The 21,836-nt window shown below is 36.2% G+C and overlaps 3 protein-coding genes across 6 annotated transcripts in view; 2 read left to right on the plus strand and 1 right to left on the minus strand.

Moving 5' to 3' along the window:
- The window catches only part of LOC133521457 (patched domain-containing protein 3-like), a 60,200-nt gene extending 57,464 nt beyond the window's left edge, over nucleotides 1-2,736 (plus strand). The window contains 1 exon segment of the mRNA XM_061856424.1: nucleotides 52-2,736. Coding sequence (XP_061712408.1) covers nucleotides 52-1,137 — 1,086 coding nt within the window. The 3' untranslated portion in view covers nucleotides 1,138-2,736.
- The window catches only part of LOC133521466 (uncharacterized), a 520,259-nt gene that overhangs the window by 169,689 nt on the left and 328,734 nt on the right, over nucleotides 1-21,836 (plus strand). The gene's annotated exons all lie outside the window — the stretch shown is intronic.
- LOC133521453 (telomere-associated protein RIF1) lies at nucleotides 2,734-19,856 on the minus strand. Of its 4 annotated transcripts, XM_061856416.1 has the most exons (14): nucleotides 18,566-19,856; nucleotides 18,077-18,308; nucleotides 17,364-17,591; nucleotides 16,863-17,125; nucleotides 14,506-15,277; nucleotides 13,985-14,157; nucleotides 12,268-12,514; nucleotides 11,373-11,562; nucleotides 10,711-10,764; nucleotides 10,175-10,392; nucleotides 7,066-10,092; nucleotides 5,795-6,946; nucleotides 3,860-4,193; nucleotides 2,734-2,912 (listed from the first exon to the last, which is right to left on the minus strand). In XM_061856416.1, the coding sequence occupies exons 2-13, from the start codon at nucleotides 18,299-18,301 to the stop codon at nucleotides 3,879-3,881; spliced, it is 6,864 nt and encodes a 2,287-aa protein (XP_061712400.1). In that variant the 5' UTR covers nucleotides 18,302-18,308; nucleotides 18,566-19,856; the 3' UTR covers nucleotides 2,734-2,912; nucleotides 3,860-3,878. The 4 variants fall into 4 exon arrangements, with proteins under 4 accessions (XP_061712400.1, XP_061712397.1, XP_061712399.1 ...); XM_061856413.1 differs by having other exon boundaries at nucleotides 2,734-4,193; XM_061856415.1 differs by lacking the exon at nucleotides 18,566-19,856 and adding an exon at nucleotides 18,461-18,511 and having other exon boundaries at nucleotides 2,734-4,193.

A 21,836-nucleotide genomic window follows, 5' to 3' on the forward strand; every position in this document is an offset into this window, starting at 1 on the left:
CTACTCGTAAAATCTCTGTGTGACCAATAACACATTTTTATTATTTTCCAGTTCGAGCTAGTGAAGCCAACATCCATTCAGAACTTGTGCTACGGAGCCTTGATGATGATGATCACCTCCTTCATATTTATACCTAACATTCTGTGCTCACTCTGGGTCGCCTTCAGTATAATATCTATAGAAATCGGGGTCGTGGGATATATGGCCCTATGGGATATCAACCTTGATTCAATCTCTATGATAAACTTGATCATGTGCATCGGCTTCTCCGTTGACTTCACAGCACACATTTGCTACGCTTACATGGCATCAAAAGCGAAATCTCCAAATGATAGAGTTAGCGAATGCTTATACTCTCTAGGCTTGCCCATAGTTCAAGGATCCTTCAGTACAATTTTAGGGGTAGTCGCACTCCTTCTAGCGGACAGTTACATTTTCTCAGTATTCTTCAAGATGGTATTCATGGTGATTTTCTTCGGAGCAATGCACGGACTCTTTTTGCTGCCAGTACTCCTGTCTCTATTCGGACCCGGCTCCTGTTCTAAGAAACATGAAGATATCAAAATGTCAAAAATAGATAAGAGCTTCCCACATCCCTACTGCATACCACATCCGCAACTTGTTTTGAACGATCAAATATTCAACGGAAAGAATGTCGGCCCAAATGGAGTATACAAAATTTACGGAGATGACAAGGATTTGGGCATAGGTACTTCTGGAGAGGACACAAGCGAGAGTAGCTCGAACCAATCACAGCGCCGTCAAATAGGCGACAATGACAGGAAATATGACCTCGGATGGAAAAGGTCGAGTTACGGGCAGAATTCTAGCCAATTCCAGCCATCAGGGGAATTAGATCCGTATGTACTCGAGGCAGACCGGGCTTGGGTGAGACAACCTTATGATGACAGGCGTGGCGCTGACAATTATAGAAGAAGCCGTGCTACTTCTAGAGACGATGATTGGGTGAGGCCTACGCGCAAGACGAGCGACGCAGGCCCTCGGCGAGAGGGAACCTACAGAGTGATGCGCGCCCATTCCCACCACAACCTACACCGACCGCGCGCTCCGAGGCGGTCCAACTCGCATCACAACCTAGAGCATTTAGACTATGTAGCCGAAATGCGTTTTCCTTGACAGAACCTTCCCACAATTTAGATAACATAAATCAAGTGCTCAATTTATGGACCAAAGTTCCGCGATAAAGTTGATGGTCAAAACTGGATCGAACTGTGAGCTACGATACTCACAAGTTACGTTTCCGTAGAGGTTTTGATTAGATCAACAAACAACTGTATTTTATAAGGCTACATAAAATAATGATTTTTGTGGATTGCAGAAAGTAGGACTATTTTATGTATATTTAGCAAAAAAATTGGGCCAAAAATGTGTGTGCGTTGCCTATAAAATGTGTATGTGTGTAGAAATTGAATTCGCTTTAAAATAGGTATTATTCATTATCCATCATGAACATTCAGAATCTTACATATGTATAGGTATTATAATCATGAAAACAGTCAGCTACAAATATATCTACGAGTAGCGAAACGTCTGACACACGCAAAAAACAATCAAACCGATTTTTCAGTTCGAAAAATATAGGTAAATGTACCTAAGACTCAGTATTGTGCCGATCCGTACTAAACGTATGGAATGTTTTTTAAATCCCCATTATCGAGTTGAACGTGGCGTAGATATTTTTGCAGCTTGCTGTTCCTATATTTTCCCTGAAAATACATAAGAGATTAGTTATCAAGCAGATTAGCGTGTAGATATCCAGTGTTACATTTATTTGGCATCTGGATTCCGTCAATGTTATATATCCAAAAAGGTGCAAAGACCTTAGTATGTCAGTAATATAATAAGTTTTAGTTAATCTCTAGTAAAGTTGTAATTAGGGAGTGTTATGTTAGTGTGATAATAATGGTTGGGTGAAAACTGTGTATATATTTGTGTATTTAAAATAGTGTAAGTCCCCTTCTTTTGTGAAAGCTTTAAGATTCTTGACAGATGCTGTAAATATTAGTTGAGCTACTTATAGGTATCTTGTGGCCATTTCCGTTTCCTATGGGCTTGTTAAGTAAGCTGGGGCGGATATATCTTCGATTCGGTTTTAGAAAAGCTAATTGAATGCTAGACATGGGCCTTGGCCCAATTCTACCTTCGCTGCCACAAACTTCCAAATACAACTAATAATTTAGCATCATGTGCCGTACATTACGTGCATTTTATTTAATAGTATTGAAATAAATCGTAAAATTGTCCTATAATGAGAATTACACTTTCGAAATTAAATCGGTGAGTGATAGGTAATTATTGTTTTTGAGTTTTAAATTAAGATCTGATTTTAATGGTGTCCTTCTCATATAAATGTGTATTAAGTATTGTACACATTTTCAATTCTACGATTTATTGCGTTAATTCTCATGACATTATATACTATGATGTAGTGGTGCTTATTCTAACATTTCCGTTCCTGACCTTGTGACCTTGAAAATAATAACATGTTTTTAAAACAGAATTCTCTTAAATACAAGTAAAACAGGCACTGGAAAATTCGCACTTCAATACGATTTCCGATAACTTATTTCATTGTAGGTATAGTGTTAGTACCTCGCCGACCCCTACTCGTAGTCTTGTCGTAAACCTATTGTGATCGCGCGCGGTCAACATGACTGAATATATTGTAAATATTATTGACATGTTTTATATTGAATAAAACTAGTTTTGATATTCTGTTGATCTTTTATTTTTCTTTTCATTATAAAAAATAATTACTAAAAAGTCTAACGTAATTTAAATAACTTAAGTTATCGCGTTAGTCTCATCGACGTTCCAATGTAATTGATACATTTAGATGGTTTATACTGAGTGTATATCGGAGCACTACTCCACAGTATATCTAACTGTACCTAGAACAACAAGTAAGTCACAGTCATCCTTCATGCTTGCCAAGCATTATATTTGATATGACATTTTCGTATTCATGATGTACCAAGTGAAATGTATTGATAAAACGCAATTTTTACTCGCCTGCCTACTACACTTTACGATAGTTTATATAGTTACATTTTGCTTCCTTACAAGTTTTATCTAGTAAGAATCTAATAGGGAGTATAACTGCAATGTTCTGCCGCCAGAGAACAGCACTAGCAGCTTTCCTAAACCATAGAGTAACTTATACTGTGCCCTGTTTTTTTGGCAAGTTTGTTTCCAAAGAGCCCACCGGGAAACGCGTAAATCGAAATTTAGTTATCTGTCTCTTCATCGCTCGAATACGCAAGAGTGATAGAGAGGTTAGATAATGAAATTTCGATTTACGCGTTTCCCGGTAGACCCTCAGATTGCGATGGATTGTAGTAGTGGCGCCCCTTACGCAGAGTTTCGAGTAATATTCCCTATTGTAGGAAAAGTATATAGATACTAAAACAATCTCTATATCTACAATTTCACGACTGTCACATGCTGTGAACTCGGCAAGTGAATTGAGTCAAAAATCGTTATATCAAATGCGCTCATACAGTACTATCTATTACTAAAGCGCAAAAAGGCACTGTTACTTAAAACAAAATTAAGTTTCTAATTCAGTCCAATCCAAAAATATGTACATGAATACTTTGCCACCATGTGAAATATATTACGTGGTACAATAACTATGATTAAATGTATTGTTAATCAATAAAGTCGATTTAAAAACGGATACTAATGTATCCTCACTACACTGTACTGTATCGTCTGTGTATACTATTCAAATCAAGAAATTTGCCACAAAAGTTATTACATTAACTTCGTCATCATTTTCTATTTTGAGACAAAATAGAAAATGATTACGAAGACAAATCAAAAGGAAATTACCTACTTTTAAAACTAATTACACTTCACACATTCTTATCAGCAATACTCTTGTCATACACTTTTTGCATCATCTGACTGCAAAACAAAATCAAGTCTTTAACATCGAATTTATCGAACAAGTAATTTTGCAGATACGATAATTCCTTGTTTCCGTTTTGGCCGTTTGCATGCAGTTCGCAACCTCGCTGGATGATGCTGTTCAAAACACTCTTGGCATCTGAACCAGTCATTTTCTTCACAAGCAGGTCCGTGCAGTCTTTGACAGGTAGAGATTCTGCCAGTTTAAGTTTTGATACGTTTTCTAATCGTTCTCCTAATTTAAGGACGAAGTCTTTCCTCTGGAATAATAATGAAAAAATAAGCAACATGTCTATAAATTAAAATAGATGCCATATACTAAAGAAAAAGTTACCAAGCCATTGGCACCATTTAATAGTACATTGTGTAAGTGAAATTTTGGATACGAGGGAATTAAAGACCCGAGTTTGCAATATTCTTACCCCCGGAGTTACACACAATGTTTTTCATGACACTTAACGAAGAAAAAACTAAATTTTAAGCAAAATAATTCTTAAATACGGTGACATATCAAACATTCGTCCGCCATTTTGTAATTTCTTTGCAGGTGAGGCGTCGAAGGCACAGACAGAGCTATTCGGCAACGATTGAAAATTATGTATAATTATTTTAATCGGCTGTTAAATTAATCAAATAATTTTGAACATAAACAAAAATATTAAATTATAAACGTCAGTATTTTAAAAGTAAAACTCATTTATGCTACTTGGTTTGTATGAATAAGTGACATAATTAAAGAAGAATGCTATAACTCCCTAGGCCTATTATGTTCCCGCGGGAGTTAAGGATTGTGAAAAAAAAAGCTAGAACTCCCTAAGGAGTTATAGCTTTTTTTTTAATTATGTCACTTATTCATACAAACCAAGTAGCATAAATGAGTTTTACTTTTAAAATACTGACGTTTATAATTAATATTTTTAATTATTATTTTTTTAATTTAACAGCCGTTTAAAATATTTTTACATAATTTTCAATCGTGGCTGAATGCCGAATAGGTCTGTGCCCTCGATGCTAACCTGTCAAGAAATTACAAAATGGCGGACGAATGTTTGATATGAATGATATGTCACGGTATTTAAGAATAAAATTATTCGTTTAAAATTTAGTTCTTTCTTCTCAAGTGTGATGAAAAACATTGTGTGTAACTCCGGGGGTAAGAATATTGCAAAATCTGGTTTTTAATTCCCACCCTCGAATAACCACCCTCGTATCCAAAATGTCACTTACCCCCCCTCGTTGCACAATATACTATTGTTCCCGAAGTTGTAACATGATTATATTGATTATTTTCTCAAACTTGCTATGAAATGATGACATAACTTACGTCAAATTAGGTCCGGAAATACTACATATCAGGTGGCATGAGTGAAGATGATATGTAAAGGAATTTCATACTGCCTTACACACCTAGGACTGTAAAGCAACCTTCTTTTGTTTTTTAACGTCAAATTGTGACACAGCGTTTTGGTTTCCAACCATCAACTAGCTTCAGTTAGTTTGGTACGGTGATTTGTTGTGCATATTCGTTGCTAAGCAACGGCGGTAGCGCATCGCGCAGGCGCGTGGACTTACGCGCGTAAGGTTGCACACCGCTGGTAGAGTGGCGAGCCGAGTAGGGGCGCCACAAAACAAATTGACTACAATTTTTTGTTTTAATTGCAAGTTTGAGAAAAGCACTATACATATCTCGGCGAGAAACGGGGTTGCCGGCCGCGTATCTCTATCCTACTATCTATCTACTTGGCCTGCAACCCTACGTTTCCCGGCCTCTATAGTAATGTACTATTCCCTAAGATATAACAACAATTGAATGTTTAATGTTGCATGCAGTGAGATACGATTTAGATTTAGGACTACTTACGTCTTTAATACATGATGATATAATATTTTCAGTTGATTTGCTGCCTGACTCATCTGTCTGAGAACTTGTTTGCTTTGTCGCTACTTCGTCAGTCTGTGTTGATGAGAGCCTTTGCAATATCAAGGAGGTTTGTGTTTCGGTTTCGCTCATTATAATATTAGTTTGTATTCCAACACTTGTTGCCACTCTAAGATCAACATCTACAGTTGGCTTCACTGCTTCATCCACTTCCATTATTTTATCTTTCCTAGTCACATGTCCTTTAGGAACTTTAACATCGATTTTGTCAACTTCATGTTCAGTGACCTTTGTTAGAACAACCATTGGTTCCGCCTCCATTTTTTTGTCCTTTTTAAATGATTTCTTAGTCATTTGTGTTATAGTTTTGTCAACAATTTCAATTCCTTCAGATTCAGTCACCTTTTCTAGATCACTAGCTTTAACCCCTGTCATTAAATCATAATTTCCAGATTTTCCAACACTCGTCGTTACTGTAATTGTTGTATTTAAAGGAGTTTCCACTACCTCCATTACTTCATCTTTTTTTAGTCTTCCATCACTTGTTGTCACTGTAAGTTCTTTGTTTGAAGTAGGTTCCACTAGTTCATTCGCTTTCAGTATTTTATCCTTTCTAGATGCATAATCCTCTAATACTTTTTTGGCCACTTGTATTTTAGGAGCTTTGATACAAATTCTATTTACTTCTATTTCAGTCAACTTGGCCAAATCACCAACAGTTTCAATCTTTCCTCCTAGTTCTTTTACAAATAATTCTTTCATTCCAGGTGATGATAGTTCTGAAGCAATGTTAGCAATAGAATCCTTACAATCTATGAGATCTGGGAATATAGGATCTGTATCATTTAATTCACTAGTTTTGACTATTTCCGCGGCAGGAGTCTGATCTAGAGAGCTCAGTTCTGTGTCGTTACTAGAAGGTTCATTACTGAAACTTTCAGCCGTTGTAGTTAGTACGGTCTCGAGTGTAAACATACTATCAAGTCTCTTTGGAGATTTTGGAGACTGGTGGCGTAATTGCCGTTCCAACCGTTTAAGTGCTGTGTTTTGAGGTGATCTTACTCCACTTGTGTCTATATACTTTTGAACAGTAACTGACGTAGACACTGGGTCATGAAAACTGACTCGTTTCCTCTGCAAAGCAATCATTTCATTATTACACTAAATACTTTTACATTATGAATATCTGTTTAAAAAGTTATAAGTTAGGTAAGCTAGGTAAATAATTACATCAGTATAAAATAGTAACTAACCTTGTTGGCTGGTGACGCTGTGGCTTCGTCCGCAATATCAGCAAGCTTTCTTTTTAGAATTGGACCGGCAGGACTACAGTCGGCACTGGGCAAAGCTTTCTTAAATTTCAGAAAATTATCTGTTTCTTCTTTTTCGTCAGAACTTCCACTATCTGTCGATTGAGCTTTTTGATACAACATTCTCAGGTTTCTACGAGCTGGAGTGTTCACAGGACTGCTTTTCTTAGGTTCGTCTTTCTCAGGTCTTTCAACATGCTTTATTGTCTGTAATCTGTCCGGCACGCACAGACCTAACATTTGGGCCGCACGACCACCACTGCGTACTTGAGGCCGATTTTTCTTTAAAGACAATGAAGAACTAGGACTACTATTAGTAACAGTAACCTCTGGGCGAGGAGGAGATTGATCCCTTTTATCAGGTGAAGATTTTTCTTCAGTAAATATTTCAGGTGAATTACTCATTTCCAAAGGTTCACCGTTCATTTGTACCCGACCAGATAGTTTAATTACTAAGAAATCGCTGCTATTTTCAGATACAGGCGACTTGGGTTCAATTGGGCTTAAGGATTTTATAGGCGAAATTTCTGAAGTGTTGTTTAAGAAATCTTTTTTTCTTTGGTCAGCGCCGATAGTGGGAGACGAAGCGCCAGTTTCTTCATTTTGAGTTATGTCAACAAGGGTTATGGTTCTGTCGTCGGCTGTGGTAGTAAGCCGACTCTCATCAACTCTTGAATCAGTTTTTTCATTATTATCTTTGATGTCAGGGAGTACATTCTGACAAGTTTTAATGGATGCATTTGTGTCATTTACAAATTGGGAGGGATCTGTAGGTTGTGTATCTGCATTTGCAAGTTCAAGTGTATCAGGTCCTGGACCTAGGTCACCTTCGGTATTTAAATCAATCATAGGATCGTCGTCGTTTATAATTATGACATCTCCAGAACTTACAGGCTCCGTATCCATTTCCTCTGTTAAATCCATTATAACATTATCTTGGACATCAGTCTTGTTGGCAGGTAATTCGGTGTCATCTTTAATTTCTTGAGACATTATGACGTCAGTAGTAGTATTTATTTCCTGGGAAGATTTGTCAACTAAATCTTGCGTCTCCAAAATAGTTTTATTTATGCTTTCTGAGCTACCAGATGGTTTATCAGCACACCTTCTGAATGATTTAACTGATATTGTTGTTGTCGTATCCTGAGAGCTTTCAATAACATCTTCAGAAAGATCTTGTGTAGCATCAGGGCTAATATCTTGTGTTTCGCAAACTGTAACAGGATATTTGTCTTTTGGAACTTCCGTATTGCTCGTCCCTTTTTTCGTTTTTGAAGCACTCTTTGGTTCAGATTTAGACTTATTTAGTTTATCAGCTAAACGCATTTTACGACCGCGGATAGGCAACTCTGTTAAGCCTTTTCTGGTCACTCGCTTATCTGATTGTAGTTTTAAAAATGGATGACCTTCGACCATATCTATAGCCAGTTCTTTTTCAATTCTTGACTTCTTTTTAGAAGTCGACTTTGCCTCGTCAGAATCTTTTTTCTTAGGGATGTTTTTAGGTGTGGATGTATTACCAACGGAGGTATTCTTTTTTTGTTCAGGCTGCTGTGTTTCTTCTATTGATTTGTCGATAGATGTGTCGCTTTGTGAACATTTAACAGTATCTTCAAGATTTACGTTGGAACCATTATCACCTACCGAATTGTTATGAACTTCTTTACATATGGGCGAAGAAGAAACTTCTGCAGGTATTTTATCTTTTACTGTGTCATTTTTTTCTACATTAGTAACAGGTGCGTGGTCATTAATAGGATCATTTGATTTGCAAACTTCACTGGTATCCATTTCCATATTATTTACTGAAACAGTCGCAGCTTTAAGAATATTATTGACATCTTCATTTGTTTTTTCTTCTAAATTTGTTGCATCTTCTGAAGCGTCGTTTTTGTCAAATGATTGCGACTCGTTTTGAGTAGAGTTACGCCTTCTCTTTTCTAAGTAAATTTCCGAGTCGTCGAACTTTTTAGGTTTTCTCTTAACACGAGCAGGCCGGTCAGCATTTATTTTTGACGGTGCCGAGTTAACAACATTTTTACTGTCGTTGCATTTCGTAACTGGCGTGCTACATGTGTTTGAATTAACTGTTTGATTTAACACATCGGTGTTCTGTGATCCTTCTTTTGGTAGAGTAGATTTTTCAATCAAATTTCTAACATTACGAAATACTCTGTCTTTCAAAGCCATCCGCGGAGTTTTAACTGCCGGAGAAGATTTCTTTTGGTCAAATTTGCTCTGTTTTGGGCTGTCAGTTTGTTTATTTTCATTCTTCTCCGTAGCCTTAGGAGTATCAGAGAAGAAATTATCAATTATTTTAGGCACTATATCAGTGCCAGGCATATTTTTAATGGTTGAAATATTATCATTAGATGGTGTACTGGCTGATCTACTGTTTGTAGTAGAGGCATCTTGAGAGTCTGTTTTCCAAGATTTAAGTTTAAATTCATCTTGTGACTGTGATAGGTCCTGATACAAAGCCGGAATATCTTCTCGTTTCCTTTTCAATTTTTCTTTTTGATTTTCTGTTAGTTTTCGTGGATTGAATTTCCAATTTGATTTGATTACTGCAAATTCTTCACCATTTTCTACAACTGTGTTTATGATACTGGCTTCTTTCTTTTTCGGATCCTTTTTAGCGCTTTTTGGCACAGGCGTCGTAAACTTGTTTTCATCCTGACCTTCAGACTTTGAAACTTTATTGTTAGAGTCATTTGCTTCATTTTTACTTTTTGTTTCAATAGTTTCAAAGGACGCCTTAATTTTTGCTCTTAATGATTGATCAATGCTCTCATCCGCCATAATTAGTTTTAACACACCATCCAAATTGGAAGGTATTGTTGAAAATAAAGTTCGACACACAAGTAACTCATCCAATAAAATTATTTTGAATTCGCTTCCACTTTCAGTTTTGAAAAAATGTGCAAAAGCATCAATAACTTTGACTAAAAGCACCTCCCCAGTAGGATCCTGAAAATGTAATATAAATAATGCTTAAAATGATATAAGCGCGTCCAAAATATGTTCTAAGTTACAACAATATTGTACTTACTTCACACTTCAAATGATTGAGCATGATATTTAATGCTTTCCTTCCAATTACAAAGATTTCTTGGACATATTCACCGACCAAATGCTCATGTGTGGCAGCTGTCGATAGGAGGTCCACTGTATCAATTAATATAGGAAGTACTTGTTTGATTTCATCATAATCATTGTATTTACACATCACATCCTGTAACATCTTAACTTCTTTGTTTATTCCCTCATCTGAAAAAAAAAGATTGATTGAATTATTATTAAAGTTAGTTATCTATCCACTATGTAGTTATCCATTTATGATTTATAAGATGGTATTTATCTTTGTCAAACCTATTCTGTCGTGATTTAAATAAACAGGCCACGGTTCCCAAAGCCATGTGTTATAATTTTACAAATATGAATCGCATGACATTCAACAAGGAACCTTCTTGACCAACGTACCCACCAAATAATTGAAATGCCACCAGGTGCTTTTATATGTAAGAAAAAAAAGACCTATTTACGTACTAGCTACAACAGAATATATAAATTAAAATAAAATCAAACCTTTCCACATCTTCTGAAACTTCTTTGTTTTGTTCATGCCCCCGAAAACACTACCTACAGTAGTTAAATTTTATATTATTCCTCATTATTATGAGAAGCATTGACACAAACCTACAAACAGATTCACATAATCCACAAGACACAACACACAAGTTTTCGATATAAACATGAACTTATCTTGTTATTGTTATAAAAATTCGATATTTCGTGCTTAAATACTTAGCAAGCTCCAATACAATTTGCCTGTCAAGTCGCAAGTCTCATAAGACAGTCTCTTAATTTCATGATTAGTACTGATTCTTCTATTTATTTATTTATTTATTTAATTAATAAATCAGGCAGCAAGACCCATATGGCAAATGTACACCTAACAGACTAACATATATGTACATATATCAACGTAAAAAAAAACATAGTTTAGTTTTAGGTGATACAACAGAAACGAAAATGGATAAAGGTTAGCTAGTTTGTCACCCTCGACTGAAGTAGCGCGTTATTTTATCTCCTTGATCTCGAACAAAAATTAGAAGTCGTGTCTTCATCGGCATTCGATTTGCATTCATACCGCCCGCATCATGATATATATTTCCATTCTATATATCAATCACACAGATTATTTCACCTCAGATTGAGACGTACAGTACAAATTTGCTTAAACTTACATGTCCTTGTGATGATTTTAGTCTTAATTACAGCAAGCAAAACGCACAGCACGAAGAAAGTCGCCGTGGCTCCTTTATTCTCGTTTTCCGCAAGGATTCTGTCGATCTCCATGTGGAACCAGACGGTTTGCACCGTCGTCAGATGCAGTACGCAATACGTACTATTCCATGTCAGTGCAGCTGCCTCAACCTGGAATAATATTAATGCATTTTGGTATAAAATACTTCCTTTATTTATTTATTTTACTTACAAATGCAACTCCTCTAAAAATACAAGAAGTTAATCTAGAGCCAGAGCCATTTGTATTTATGGCACACTTGGCCATAAAGAGAGGTCACCCATGGTATAAGTGGCGCGAGCTCTAGACTGCGTTCTTGTATTTTTAGATTAGTTACATTTACCAATAGTTACAATTGCTCTGGCAGACCTTACATATATTAGATTAGAGCATCTAACCAACCGGAAACGCCTTGTCTGTAATTTTCTGTACAAAACAATCTGCCGATTTCTGCGGGGGAGAGGCACGTCAAATGTTTTTTTTTCTAAGTAGCCTACCGTGCAAATAGCCGTTTCAGATAAACGTCAGTCCAATAGTATGACGTGAGTATAACCATTGGCCGAGGTTTTCGACAGAGGGGTAAGCTCTTAAAGGCGACTCCGATTAGTTAAGCACTCTTAAGTTATATATTTTAAGAAGTAAAATAAATGAAGGTAAAGCTTTTTAAATAAAAATAAAAAAAATCTTGAACCCATTCACAAAATTCCACGAGAATCGTTTAAGAAATGCGACTTGAAGAGAACATCCAAATATATTCGTATATTATTAGTATTTTTGTCCAAGCTGAAACGAAAAACCTTCGCTAACCTTCGGTCAACTAAAGACTAGATACCTACATTACTGAAATGATCTAAGTTCAGAAGTGGCCAGAGCAACAAGTTGCACATTTGCTGCAAGCACTCCTGCCTTGATTTCGAGACCTGCAGTGCTTTTGCTAAGGCAGTCCACAACTGCAGCGAGCTGTCATGAGGCGCCACATCTTTGATCAGCCATTTTATTGCCTTGTCTTCTAAATTGCCGCACTCCAGTATGAGAAATTCGATCATTAGCTTTAGGTTTGTGAGTAAATCCTGGTTGGTATGTCTGAAAAAAATTAAATTAGATAGTTTAAATAAATAGTTTATTTTTATTTACATATTACAATGCGCTTATAAATAAATAAATAAATAAATATTATAGGACATTATTACACAAATTGACTAAGTCCCACAGTAAGCTCAATAAGGCTTGTGTTGAGGGTACTTAGACAACGATATATATAATATATAAATATCTATAAATACTTAAATACATAGAGAACATCCATGACTCAGGAACAAATATCCATGCTCATCACACAAATACATGCCCTTTGAACCCGGGACCATCAGCTTCCTAGGCAGGGTCACTACCCACTAGGCCAAACCGGTAGTCAAATAAAGCTACACCGGCTCTAACCCTACACCTCTGACCCGAGAAGATTTAAATCCCCCCTCATTTGGAGGAGAGTATCCGAATATGGACTGGCAAGAAACTCGGCGGGACACATATTTTCAAAACATTACATCTTATAATTAATATGCATTAAATAAGAAAAAAAAATACTATTTAGATTACTACAGAAATCATGCAATTACATACAGTAGCTACTTTTCTTTATACATAGAAATTTGATAAAATATATATATATGTCATATCAAATCATACAAATACGTAGCTCTTTCAGAAAACATATAATGCAATATATTGTCTGTAATATTTATTCCATAACTTAAATATGAGTAACAAAGGCTATGTCAAATTAAAACCAAATCAGTTTATACCATGTTAAAAGGTAGCAATGCTATAATTCGCGAATCGCGTGGATACTGTAACCTAAGACTACATAATAATCTGTCAAGCAAAAAAAATAATTATCTTCAAAATATCCTCCTTGACACATAAACGAAATGTTTGTGAAAATTATCAATAATATCAAAGATACATTGATTGAGTAAGATGCGTAAAATCTAAGACAATTTCGTGCTTCGAATTTGCCAGGTAAACGAGATGGCGCTGTACAGCTCCATACATTTTGCGGTAACTCTAATTGTCAAAAGTTGACGTTTGACAGTTGAGTGACCGCAAAACATGACGCAGTACAGCGCCGTCTGATTTGGATGTTAAACTAAGAGGCACGTTTTTTTCTTACACTTTGCCTCTCTATTACAATCAATTCTCTTTGACACTATGCAGCAGTAAAAACGCTCCGTCAACGTGTTTTTCGATCACTCTGGCGTTACACACAAAACACTAATAAGGCAATGTTAAGTATAGTCAAAGAGAATTTGAAATAGAGGTGTATTGTCAAATAAAATTTTATAGCGACGTAAATGTACTGATATTGTGAATTTACATCTTTCGACACATAACTAAAACTTTTAGAATGCCATTTGACTTTGATCCTTATTCTTTCACTGATATTGTGTTCAATTTAAAATATCAAAATGTGGCGTCACATAGAATATCTTGTAATTGTGGTAATTGTATATCTATTGTAGCGCCTATATTTATCTAGAATAATAGTATACTTACTGTTTACAGGTCTCAAAAAACGTGGGATCTGTTAGAATGGAGAGAATTGTTTGTATTGGTCCACCTTGAAACTCTTTGGTTTTAAGAAGTTCCTTCAGTGTGGGTTCCTCAAGAAGTGAAGAAATGAGGATGTTGTTCACTATGTCTGCAAGTTTATTATTACTTGTGCACTCCTGTAAAAAATGAATCAGCCTTTGAGAAAGTTTATTGAACACATAGACACACACAAAAATCCCTTAACTCATTGAAAGCGTTTCATATACAAGGTGTAACAAAAAACAGTGAGGATCTGTTTAAGGGCATATTCAGTATCGTGTTCTGATTAGGAAAAGTATTGTATAATTTTTACTCTTTTTCAGTAAGTCAATTATTCTATAATTCTATAATTTATAATTCTATAATTTTTATTCTATAATTTTTACTCTTTTTCAGTAAGTCAATTCACCTATGTGAGACGTGATATCAATACATCATGTAATTCATGTCAGATAATGTGAAAAATTCATGTTGGATTCATTTACCTGTGCAAGTAGTTTCGTTATAGTTAAAAGATCGTTAAAAAGATCTTTTCTGATATTATTTTCTGGCATTTCAGCAATGGTCATCACAAATGACTTCCAAGCGCATATGATTGGCTGTTTTCCAATCCCAACAACATCTTCTGAAGATACCTTTATTGCCATCTTTAGTGAATGTGTCCAGTCACTCCAGTGGTCTACCAAGACTTTAGGACTAATTATTTTGCTCTTCAGTCTAGGTTTCGAAATGCAGCCTTCACAATTAAAATGGCCAACCATTTCAACAAATGTTTCAACACAATTTTTTTTAACTGTCGGTGAAATCATCCCAGGTATCAAAACTGTCTTCTCAGGAATATGTCTTCCAAAGCAAAAGTGTAAAAATGGATACAGCATTCTGTCATCTACTCTGGCCTCATATTGCTTTATAAGATGCCACCAGGTGTCAAGTTTGGCAAGTGCTGTTTCTTCAACTTTAGCATTGTTGGATCTCAAAGGTATAATGAGTAATTTTATTCTCTTGTTAACAAACAGTTCATTAGTCTCAGCTGAGAAATTATCAATCAAGACATTCCAACATTCGAATGCTCTGCATCTGCTTTTGACATCCATTTTGAATGCCATTTCAACTACTGGCAACATTGAGTTGATAGGACTGCCAATTCCAGGTTTGTTCATTGTTATTTGAGCTTTGAGCAGTTTGATAAAGATGATCCAAATCCTATGCCACAGAACACTGCCACTTTGCAATAGGTTTTTCATTTGAGCTGGATATCTAGAAACATTATAGAGGATTATTCCACTAGAGTCGCTTATCTAAAATTACTCTTAATGCTTCGAAATGTTAGGAAGACTATATTGCTGCTACCACTGGTAACATTTGGACAAAGTATTTCTTTTTTTGCATTAGGTAAATCATCTGTTGGAATACTCCTAATATATGGTATAGTCGAATTCTAATTAAGTCACTTAACTTTAAACTCGGATAAATCCACTACCCTCATAGGAAATATCTACCCTATAACTTTTTCTTAATACCAAAATCGGACAATTGGATTTATCCGAGTTTTGAAGTTAAGCAACTCAATTACTGGATGGTGGTGGTTAAAATTGTAGACAGGCATGTTGCTCCATAGGATTCCAGTCTCATGGGACCTCACTTTATTTTTAGGGTAGAGTAAGTACGCAGCGGAATAAGTTGATAAGGGGGCGTCCATTAATCGCGTCATATTGTATAGGGGGGGGAGGGGGTCAGCAAAAAATCACCAATGATCACCACAGGGGACGGGGGGGTATGGACACGTATCACGTGTATTTTTTTTTTCATCTGTGCTATACTGTATTATAGTCAATAAAATAAAAATAATAGTTTTCCGCCCTTCAATTAACCAAACTGTCAAAACATGTGTACTTAGGTTCATTTGTTAGAAAACTGTTCTTTAGTTATCGAAAAAAATACACGTCATATTGGATGGGGGGGGGGAGGGGGTCCTGAAAATATCACCAAAGATCACCATGGGGGAGGGGGGGGTCTAAAACAAGCCAAAAACGTATGACGCGATTAATGGACGCCCCCTAACTCGAAATTTATAATTGAAGAAAATTGAACTTAAAATATAATTAAATAAGGTTCAAATTTCTTCCCGCCGTGTACCGAATCGTTCTATAGGGACTTCTACCCATCTAACTCTAACCAAATTTTTGATGCTGCTCGAAGAAAATCTTAAAAAATAGGCCAAGAGCATATCGGGCCATGCTCAGAGTAGGGTTCCGTAGTTACTTTTCCATCATAATAAGCTAAACTGGAGCTTAAAGTATAGGAGATTATTAACCAAGGGATGAACTGTGGATATTACGTCTTTTTACTATGAAGGGGAAACTTTTTGCGATAACTCAAAAACAGCTAAACTGATCATGTCCGATATAGTTTTCATTTAATGTCTCTCTTAAGCTGTACTTCCACGATTTTTTTGACCTATGGTTCAAAAGTTAGAGGCGGGGGTGGACACTTTTTTTTTTTTCTTTCAGAGCGATTATCTCCGAATATATTCTTTATATCAAAAAATGTTTGTTGAAGACCCCTATTAGTTTTGAAAGACCTTTCAAACGATATCCCACACTGTAGAGTGGAAGCAAAAAAAAATTTCACCCCCACTTTACGTGAAAAAAAATAAAAAAATTAGATTTTATTCTACGACTTTGTCGGCTTTATTGTTTTATATATCCATGCCAAATTTCAGCTTTCTAGCACTAACAACCACGGAGCAAAGCCTCGGACAGACAGACAAACGGACATGGCGAAACTATAAGGGTTCCTAGTTGACTACGGAACCCTAAAAAGTGTAGGTTCTAATACTTACGCATTTGGGCTGTAAATGTTTTCCAATACTGTCTGCCACTGAGGATTAGTACTGTAGTCAATTGATGCAAGTTCTTCAGTCAACATTTCCAATAGTTCCATTATAGACAAGACCATTGGTGTGGTGCCTATAGTCTGTATTTGGAAATAGTTCATGGCTGTTGGTATCACTTTTGAAAACCATACTGCTAGGCCTTTTTTCACAAATGTTGATTTATTTTCTGGAGTTAGGTTGATCATTACTCTGTGGGCTAGGTTAACAGGCTGAAAATAGCAAGCATCAATAAGTTAAGATTAATACTAATCTTAATGATTCCTGTCTCTCAAGAGTTTACTTAAGAATAAGAATATATTTATTTCAAGAACTCGGCATTACAAAAGAAGCAGTACATTGATCCCCACACTAGGCTCGGTCCTTCCTTGTGAATAGGCCTGACTAACATGCAAAAGTACATTGCATTACAATATTACTACAAAGTACAAATAGATGTGATGCGACTACCTTGAACCTGATTTCCACAGGCATCTTGAGATGGCAGTATAAGTTGAACAGTTCATAAATGTCATTGCATTCAGACGCCAACTCCGCCAACACATTGTCAGGGTATGCAAGGAGGGTATTGAAGCTAATAGTTTGCAGCGACTCTGCTTTGTTTAGTGCCGCTGCAGTTAGAAGGAAGTTTAGAACTGCCTCTGCTGATGATGCCAATTTTGATGTAGATAGTTCTGTCTGGAAGATAAAAACATAAAAGATATAATGTTGCAAGATCTGTAATCAAAGATGTTAACTGGTATAAATATGATCCAAATGTAATATCCTGATAAATTTATAATTTATTAATTAGTAGATGTAGGGAAGCCCGGCCGGAAACAGGCAGGCTATCAATCACATGTTGCTTTCATTCAGCCCAATTCTTTGAGGTTGGAGCTACAGGTCACTGTCCCCACGGCATTAGGTAAGGCGAGATAAAAGATTTGAGTGAAGAAAATTTTGAAAGTTATTTAAAGAATTGCCATTAGTTTCACTGTATAGTTCAATCATTCCAAAAATGCAGTAGTCCTAAATTAATGATGAAAGATAATTATTCTAAATGTTACAAAAACATCACAAGTGTAAGTGATTTTAAGTTATTATTGTAAACCTATTTTGGAGTAAAGCGAGTAAACAGGTGGCTGGAAAGTGCATATTTATAATTAAAAAGAATGTACTAATACCTGATGTCTATTCACAATCTTAGTGATTATATTCAAACAAAAAACTGCGTGCCGAGCGTCTTCTTTCAGGTCATGTACACATATTGTCAATACTCTCTCAAGTTTCGAAACACCTGGACTGTTTCCTTTATCTAAGACATGTAGAATAGCCTCGAAATGTTTATTTCGTGATCCACTGTGAGTAAATGTAGTGTCCTCTAGAATTTCGAGATCCTTGTCCAACATTTTGTTACTGTAATATGAACAACGAAAGATTATAGATGTGTTCAACACGAAATATTATAGCTAAACATTTTATCCAATACATGTTCACAAACAGTTTTAAACGCGATTCTAAACACTATTTTGTTATCTTCAAGTAATTACAAAACGAAATAACCATACATTGACACGATATGACGGATCGTCGGCGTACCGTTGTACGGTTACCACAAAAAAACAAACAACAAAACACAAAAGTTATCCGTTAAACTAGAGGCAATTCTTTACCTCAAGAAGTTTTAGACCACTCAAGAATGCGATTTTTACTGAATCGCATGTTATAAGTAATGCAAAATTGCAAAAAAGATTTGATCGTAGGCAAATCAAATTATAATTTGTTTGACAGATGTGCGTTTCTGGCGCGAAATAGTTGTACCAATCGAATAGTCTTCGATTCAAACTCGATTATTCGAAATATTATACCTCTGTCCTTAACGCAGTTTGTAATAATTCAGATTTATATTAGTTTTACAAATTATGATGAAAATTTATTTAAGCTTAAATAGTTCTAGTATTTTTATGGCGTTTCGAGCTTATCGTCATGGTTTTCACGTTTAAAGTTGCCAGTATAGGTCATTGTTAAGTGAAGCGGGAGGCAAGCTATCCATAGATACAACATTCCTAAAGATGGAGTCTAAGCCAGCTGTCACCGTAGCCACACACACACACAACAGCCACATTTTTTATGTACGATTAAATAATGAGTAACCAAAAGTTGTGGCCATATCGATAAACTATGGGCATTTTTTACAATTTTAATTTTACGTGCCAATTACATCCACACTTTATTAAGCCAGGGCTATAACCGCGAAAATCGAAGTTCGTCAAGTGTGGGCATTTTTCTTTTTCACTCTAATTACGTCTTAATGAGAGTAAAAGAGAAAGATCCCCGCAATTTGCGAATTTCGGTTTTCGCGGTAAGCACGAGAATTAATATTTTCCGTTTCACCAAATATCAGCACGTTATTTACAATACATGAAATGTACAAAAATGATTGAAATGCAAAAATATCAATCATTGAACATTTTTGGCAATAGGGTTGTTTCCATCTACAAATCTTAGGGCAGAATTGTATCCCAATAAATTCTTTTGGATTATAAGAACATGTTAAACTACTTTTAGGGGACCTGTAATGACCATATTTTTGTAAATATTGAATTTAAAATATGTTTTGGCACTCGTCACGTGACCAAACTCGAAACGTCTTTGAAGATTCTGATGACGTCACAACTCTCGGATTGACACTGTTGACAGTTAGGCGATAAACAACAAATAACAAATGTCAGTTGACAGCTCGTATCTTCTACGTGTGTATGTAGTTATGTGTCAAACCGTAAACTGTGACGTCAGACAATTTTCAAAGAGCGTTTTGGGCGCGAAAGCATCCGTCAAAATATATTTTGTTAATTTAACATATTTAAAGCCGTTTTTAGTATAAAAGTTGAATTTTAGGGCAACTTCTAGTTAATATAGAACGTAATACAAGCGTTTCAAAAAATTGGAAACAACCCTATTAGAGAAAAAGTATTTTGTACATTTCAAATATACTGTGGGACTTAGTCAATTTGTGTAATGATGTCCTATAATATTTATTTATTTATTGTTAACGATGTGCTGATATTCCGTGAAACGAAAACGATTATCAGGCCCGAAATCGGGACTGATTTTGGGCCCGAAATCGGGAAGTGTGTATTGCTTTAGCATCTATTTGGCGCGTTTCTTTAAAAGATTTCAACTACCTAAAATGAATAAATAACCATTATAATTGACACAACCACTATATGATATTGTGAGTTCGATATTACAATAATCAACGGCGGAAATCTATTGGACACCGGCCAAAATATGTACCTACCAACTAAAATATGTTTTCCGCAATAATTGAGTTATTCAATATGGCCCTCCACACTCGTGCGCGAATCGAGGCGCGAAGCCGCGAACGCGAGTGTGGAGGGCCCTGGCATCGGTTTTTGCAGATTGTTCACGCCTTCGCGCCTTATTCCCCGTTTTATGTCGGTATTTGGCCCGCGTCAAAGGAGACGCGAAGCGCGAACTTGCAAGACTCCACACTCGCGACCGCTTCGCGCCGCGATTCGCTCACGAGTCGGTTAATCTGAACTGTCATAACCTTCTATGGCTACTTGGTTATATTGGGTGCGAACTTGATCAACCATAACCGGAGTTTCTCATTTTAAAACCACGTGTTGGATTATAATGAAACTTTGTATATACGATGACATGAGATATATCTATTACCTAGCTCAAGCTATATAAAACAAACGAAATCGAGCAAAAAGAATTTTGTATGAAAATCTTAAATTATACTTTTTTTAACTATGATGGTATCCGACTCTACATAAACTAATTACTGGCATAGCGATGACTGCTTACCATCAGGCGGGCCGTATGCTTGTTTGCCGCCGTCGTGGCATTAAAAAAATAGATATACCATATCCTATTGCAAGTACAACATTTCAGAGCAATCTAGCTAGTCGTTTTAATATGAGAGCCTCACTACGTTTGTATGTAAAACAGAGCTTGTTGCGGCCTATTGTTAAGGCCAGTCCAGATGGGAACAATTTTTCGCTAATCGAATTTAATTGACATTGATCAAATCAGCGGTAGCAGCATAGGTAGTTCCATTCTTATCACCTGTCACTATGCCTGTCACTTTCGCACTTACAAACTTGTTAGAACGTGACAGGCATGGTGACAAATGATAAAGAGGCGACCATCTTAGGCCAACAGGTGTTGCGGACGCAAACGTCAATTTGGCTGGCCTAGGGTAGGTACATTAGTGGGCCGCAGGAACAGAGAATATGCATTGTTGTTTCTTTTGACTGCTGGATGCCGCGTCTTGTTTCTTTCCTATTTGTTTATTTTTTATTTGTTTTATTCAACTTGCAAGTATCCTACTGTCAGTATTCTTGTCACCGCGGTTTTTTGTCTTTTGAGCCCTAGAAGTTCAGTCCTTGGCAGTTTTGCTGTTGAACCCTTTGATTAGAGCTTTCGAGTGTTGTTGTCCTCTGACGAACTTTCACCAATCGATTGCTGTCGTATTAGTAAGTATCCTCATTTAGTGATCGCACAGAATGGTTCTGGGCGACCAGGGGTGTAACCGCGCCCGCACATATTACCACAAGTTCGTCGGCTTCTTCATTTCCGTCTATGTCGAAGTGCCCTAATGTTACCCATCTAAGTATAACTTGATTTATTATATTTTCCTAAGCAGAACAGAGTGCCGATAATTGGTCCAAAATAAAAGAAAAACCCAAAATTTCATTTAGAATGTAAAAAAAACACATATTTTTTGATGCCTCATATCTCAAGAATTGGTTGATAGGTATGCGGCGCTACGAGTAGGCTTAAAATGTTTCAAATTTGTTCGTTCAACATTCATGGCAATATGTATGACAAAAACCCATAGTTTAATAACGCATTTTTAACGCATGCTACCTACAAATTGAATAGGTACCGGTTAATTTGCATGAAAAGTAT

The sequence above is a fragment of the Cydia pomonella genome, chromosome 9 (genome assembly GCF_033807575.1).
Source record: "Cydia pomonella isolate Wapato2018A chromosome 9, ilCydPomo1, whole genome shotgun sequence".
Lineage (NCBI taxonomy): Eukaryota > Metazoa > Arthropoda > Insecta > Lepidoptera > Tortricidae > Cydia > Cydia pomonella.

Excerpts from the sequence above, each read along its gene's own strand:
- LOC133521453 (XM_061856416.1), bottom strand. The coding sequence starts at position 18,301 with ATGTTGGACAAGGATCTCGAAATTCTAGAGGACACTACATTTACTCAC. Across the intron at positions 15,278-16,862 it reads AACATTTACAGCCCAAATGC|ATATCCAGCTCAAATGAAAA; the intron begins GTAAGTATTAGA and ends TAATGTTTCTAG. Across the intron at positions 14,158-14,505 it reads TAACGAAACTACTTGCACAG|GAGTGCACAAGTAATAATAA; the intron begins GTAAATGAATCC and ends CATTTTTTACAG.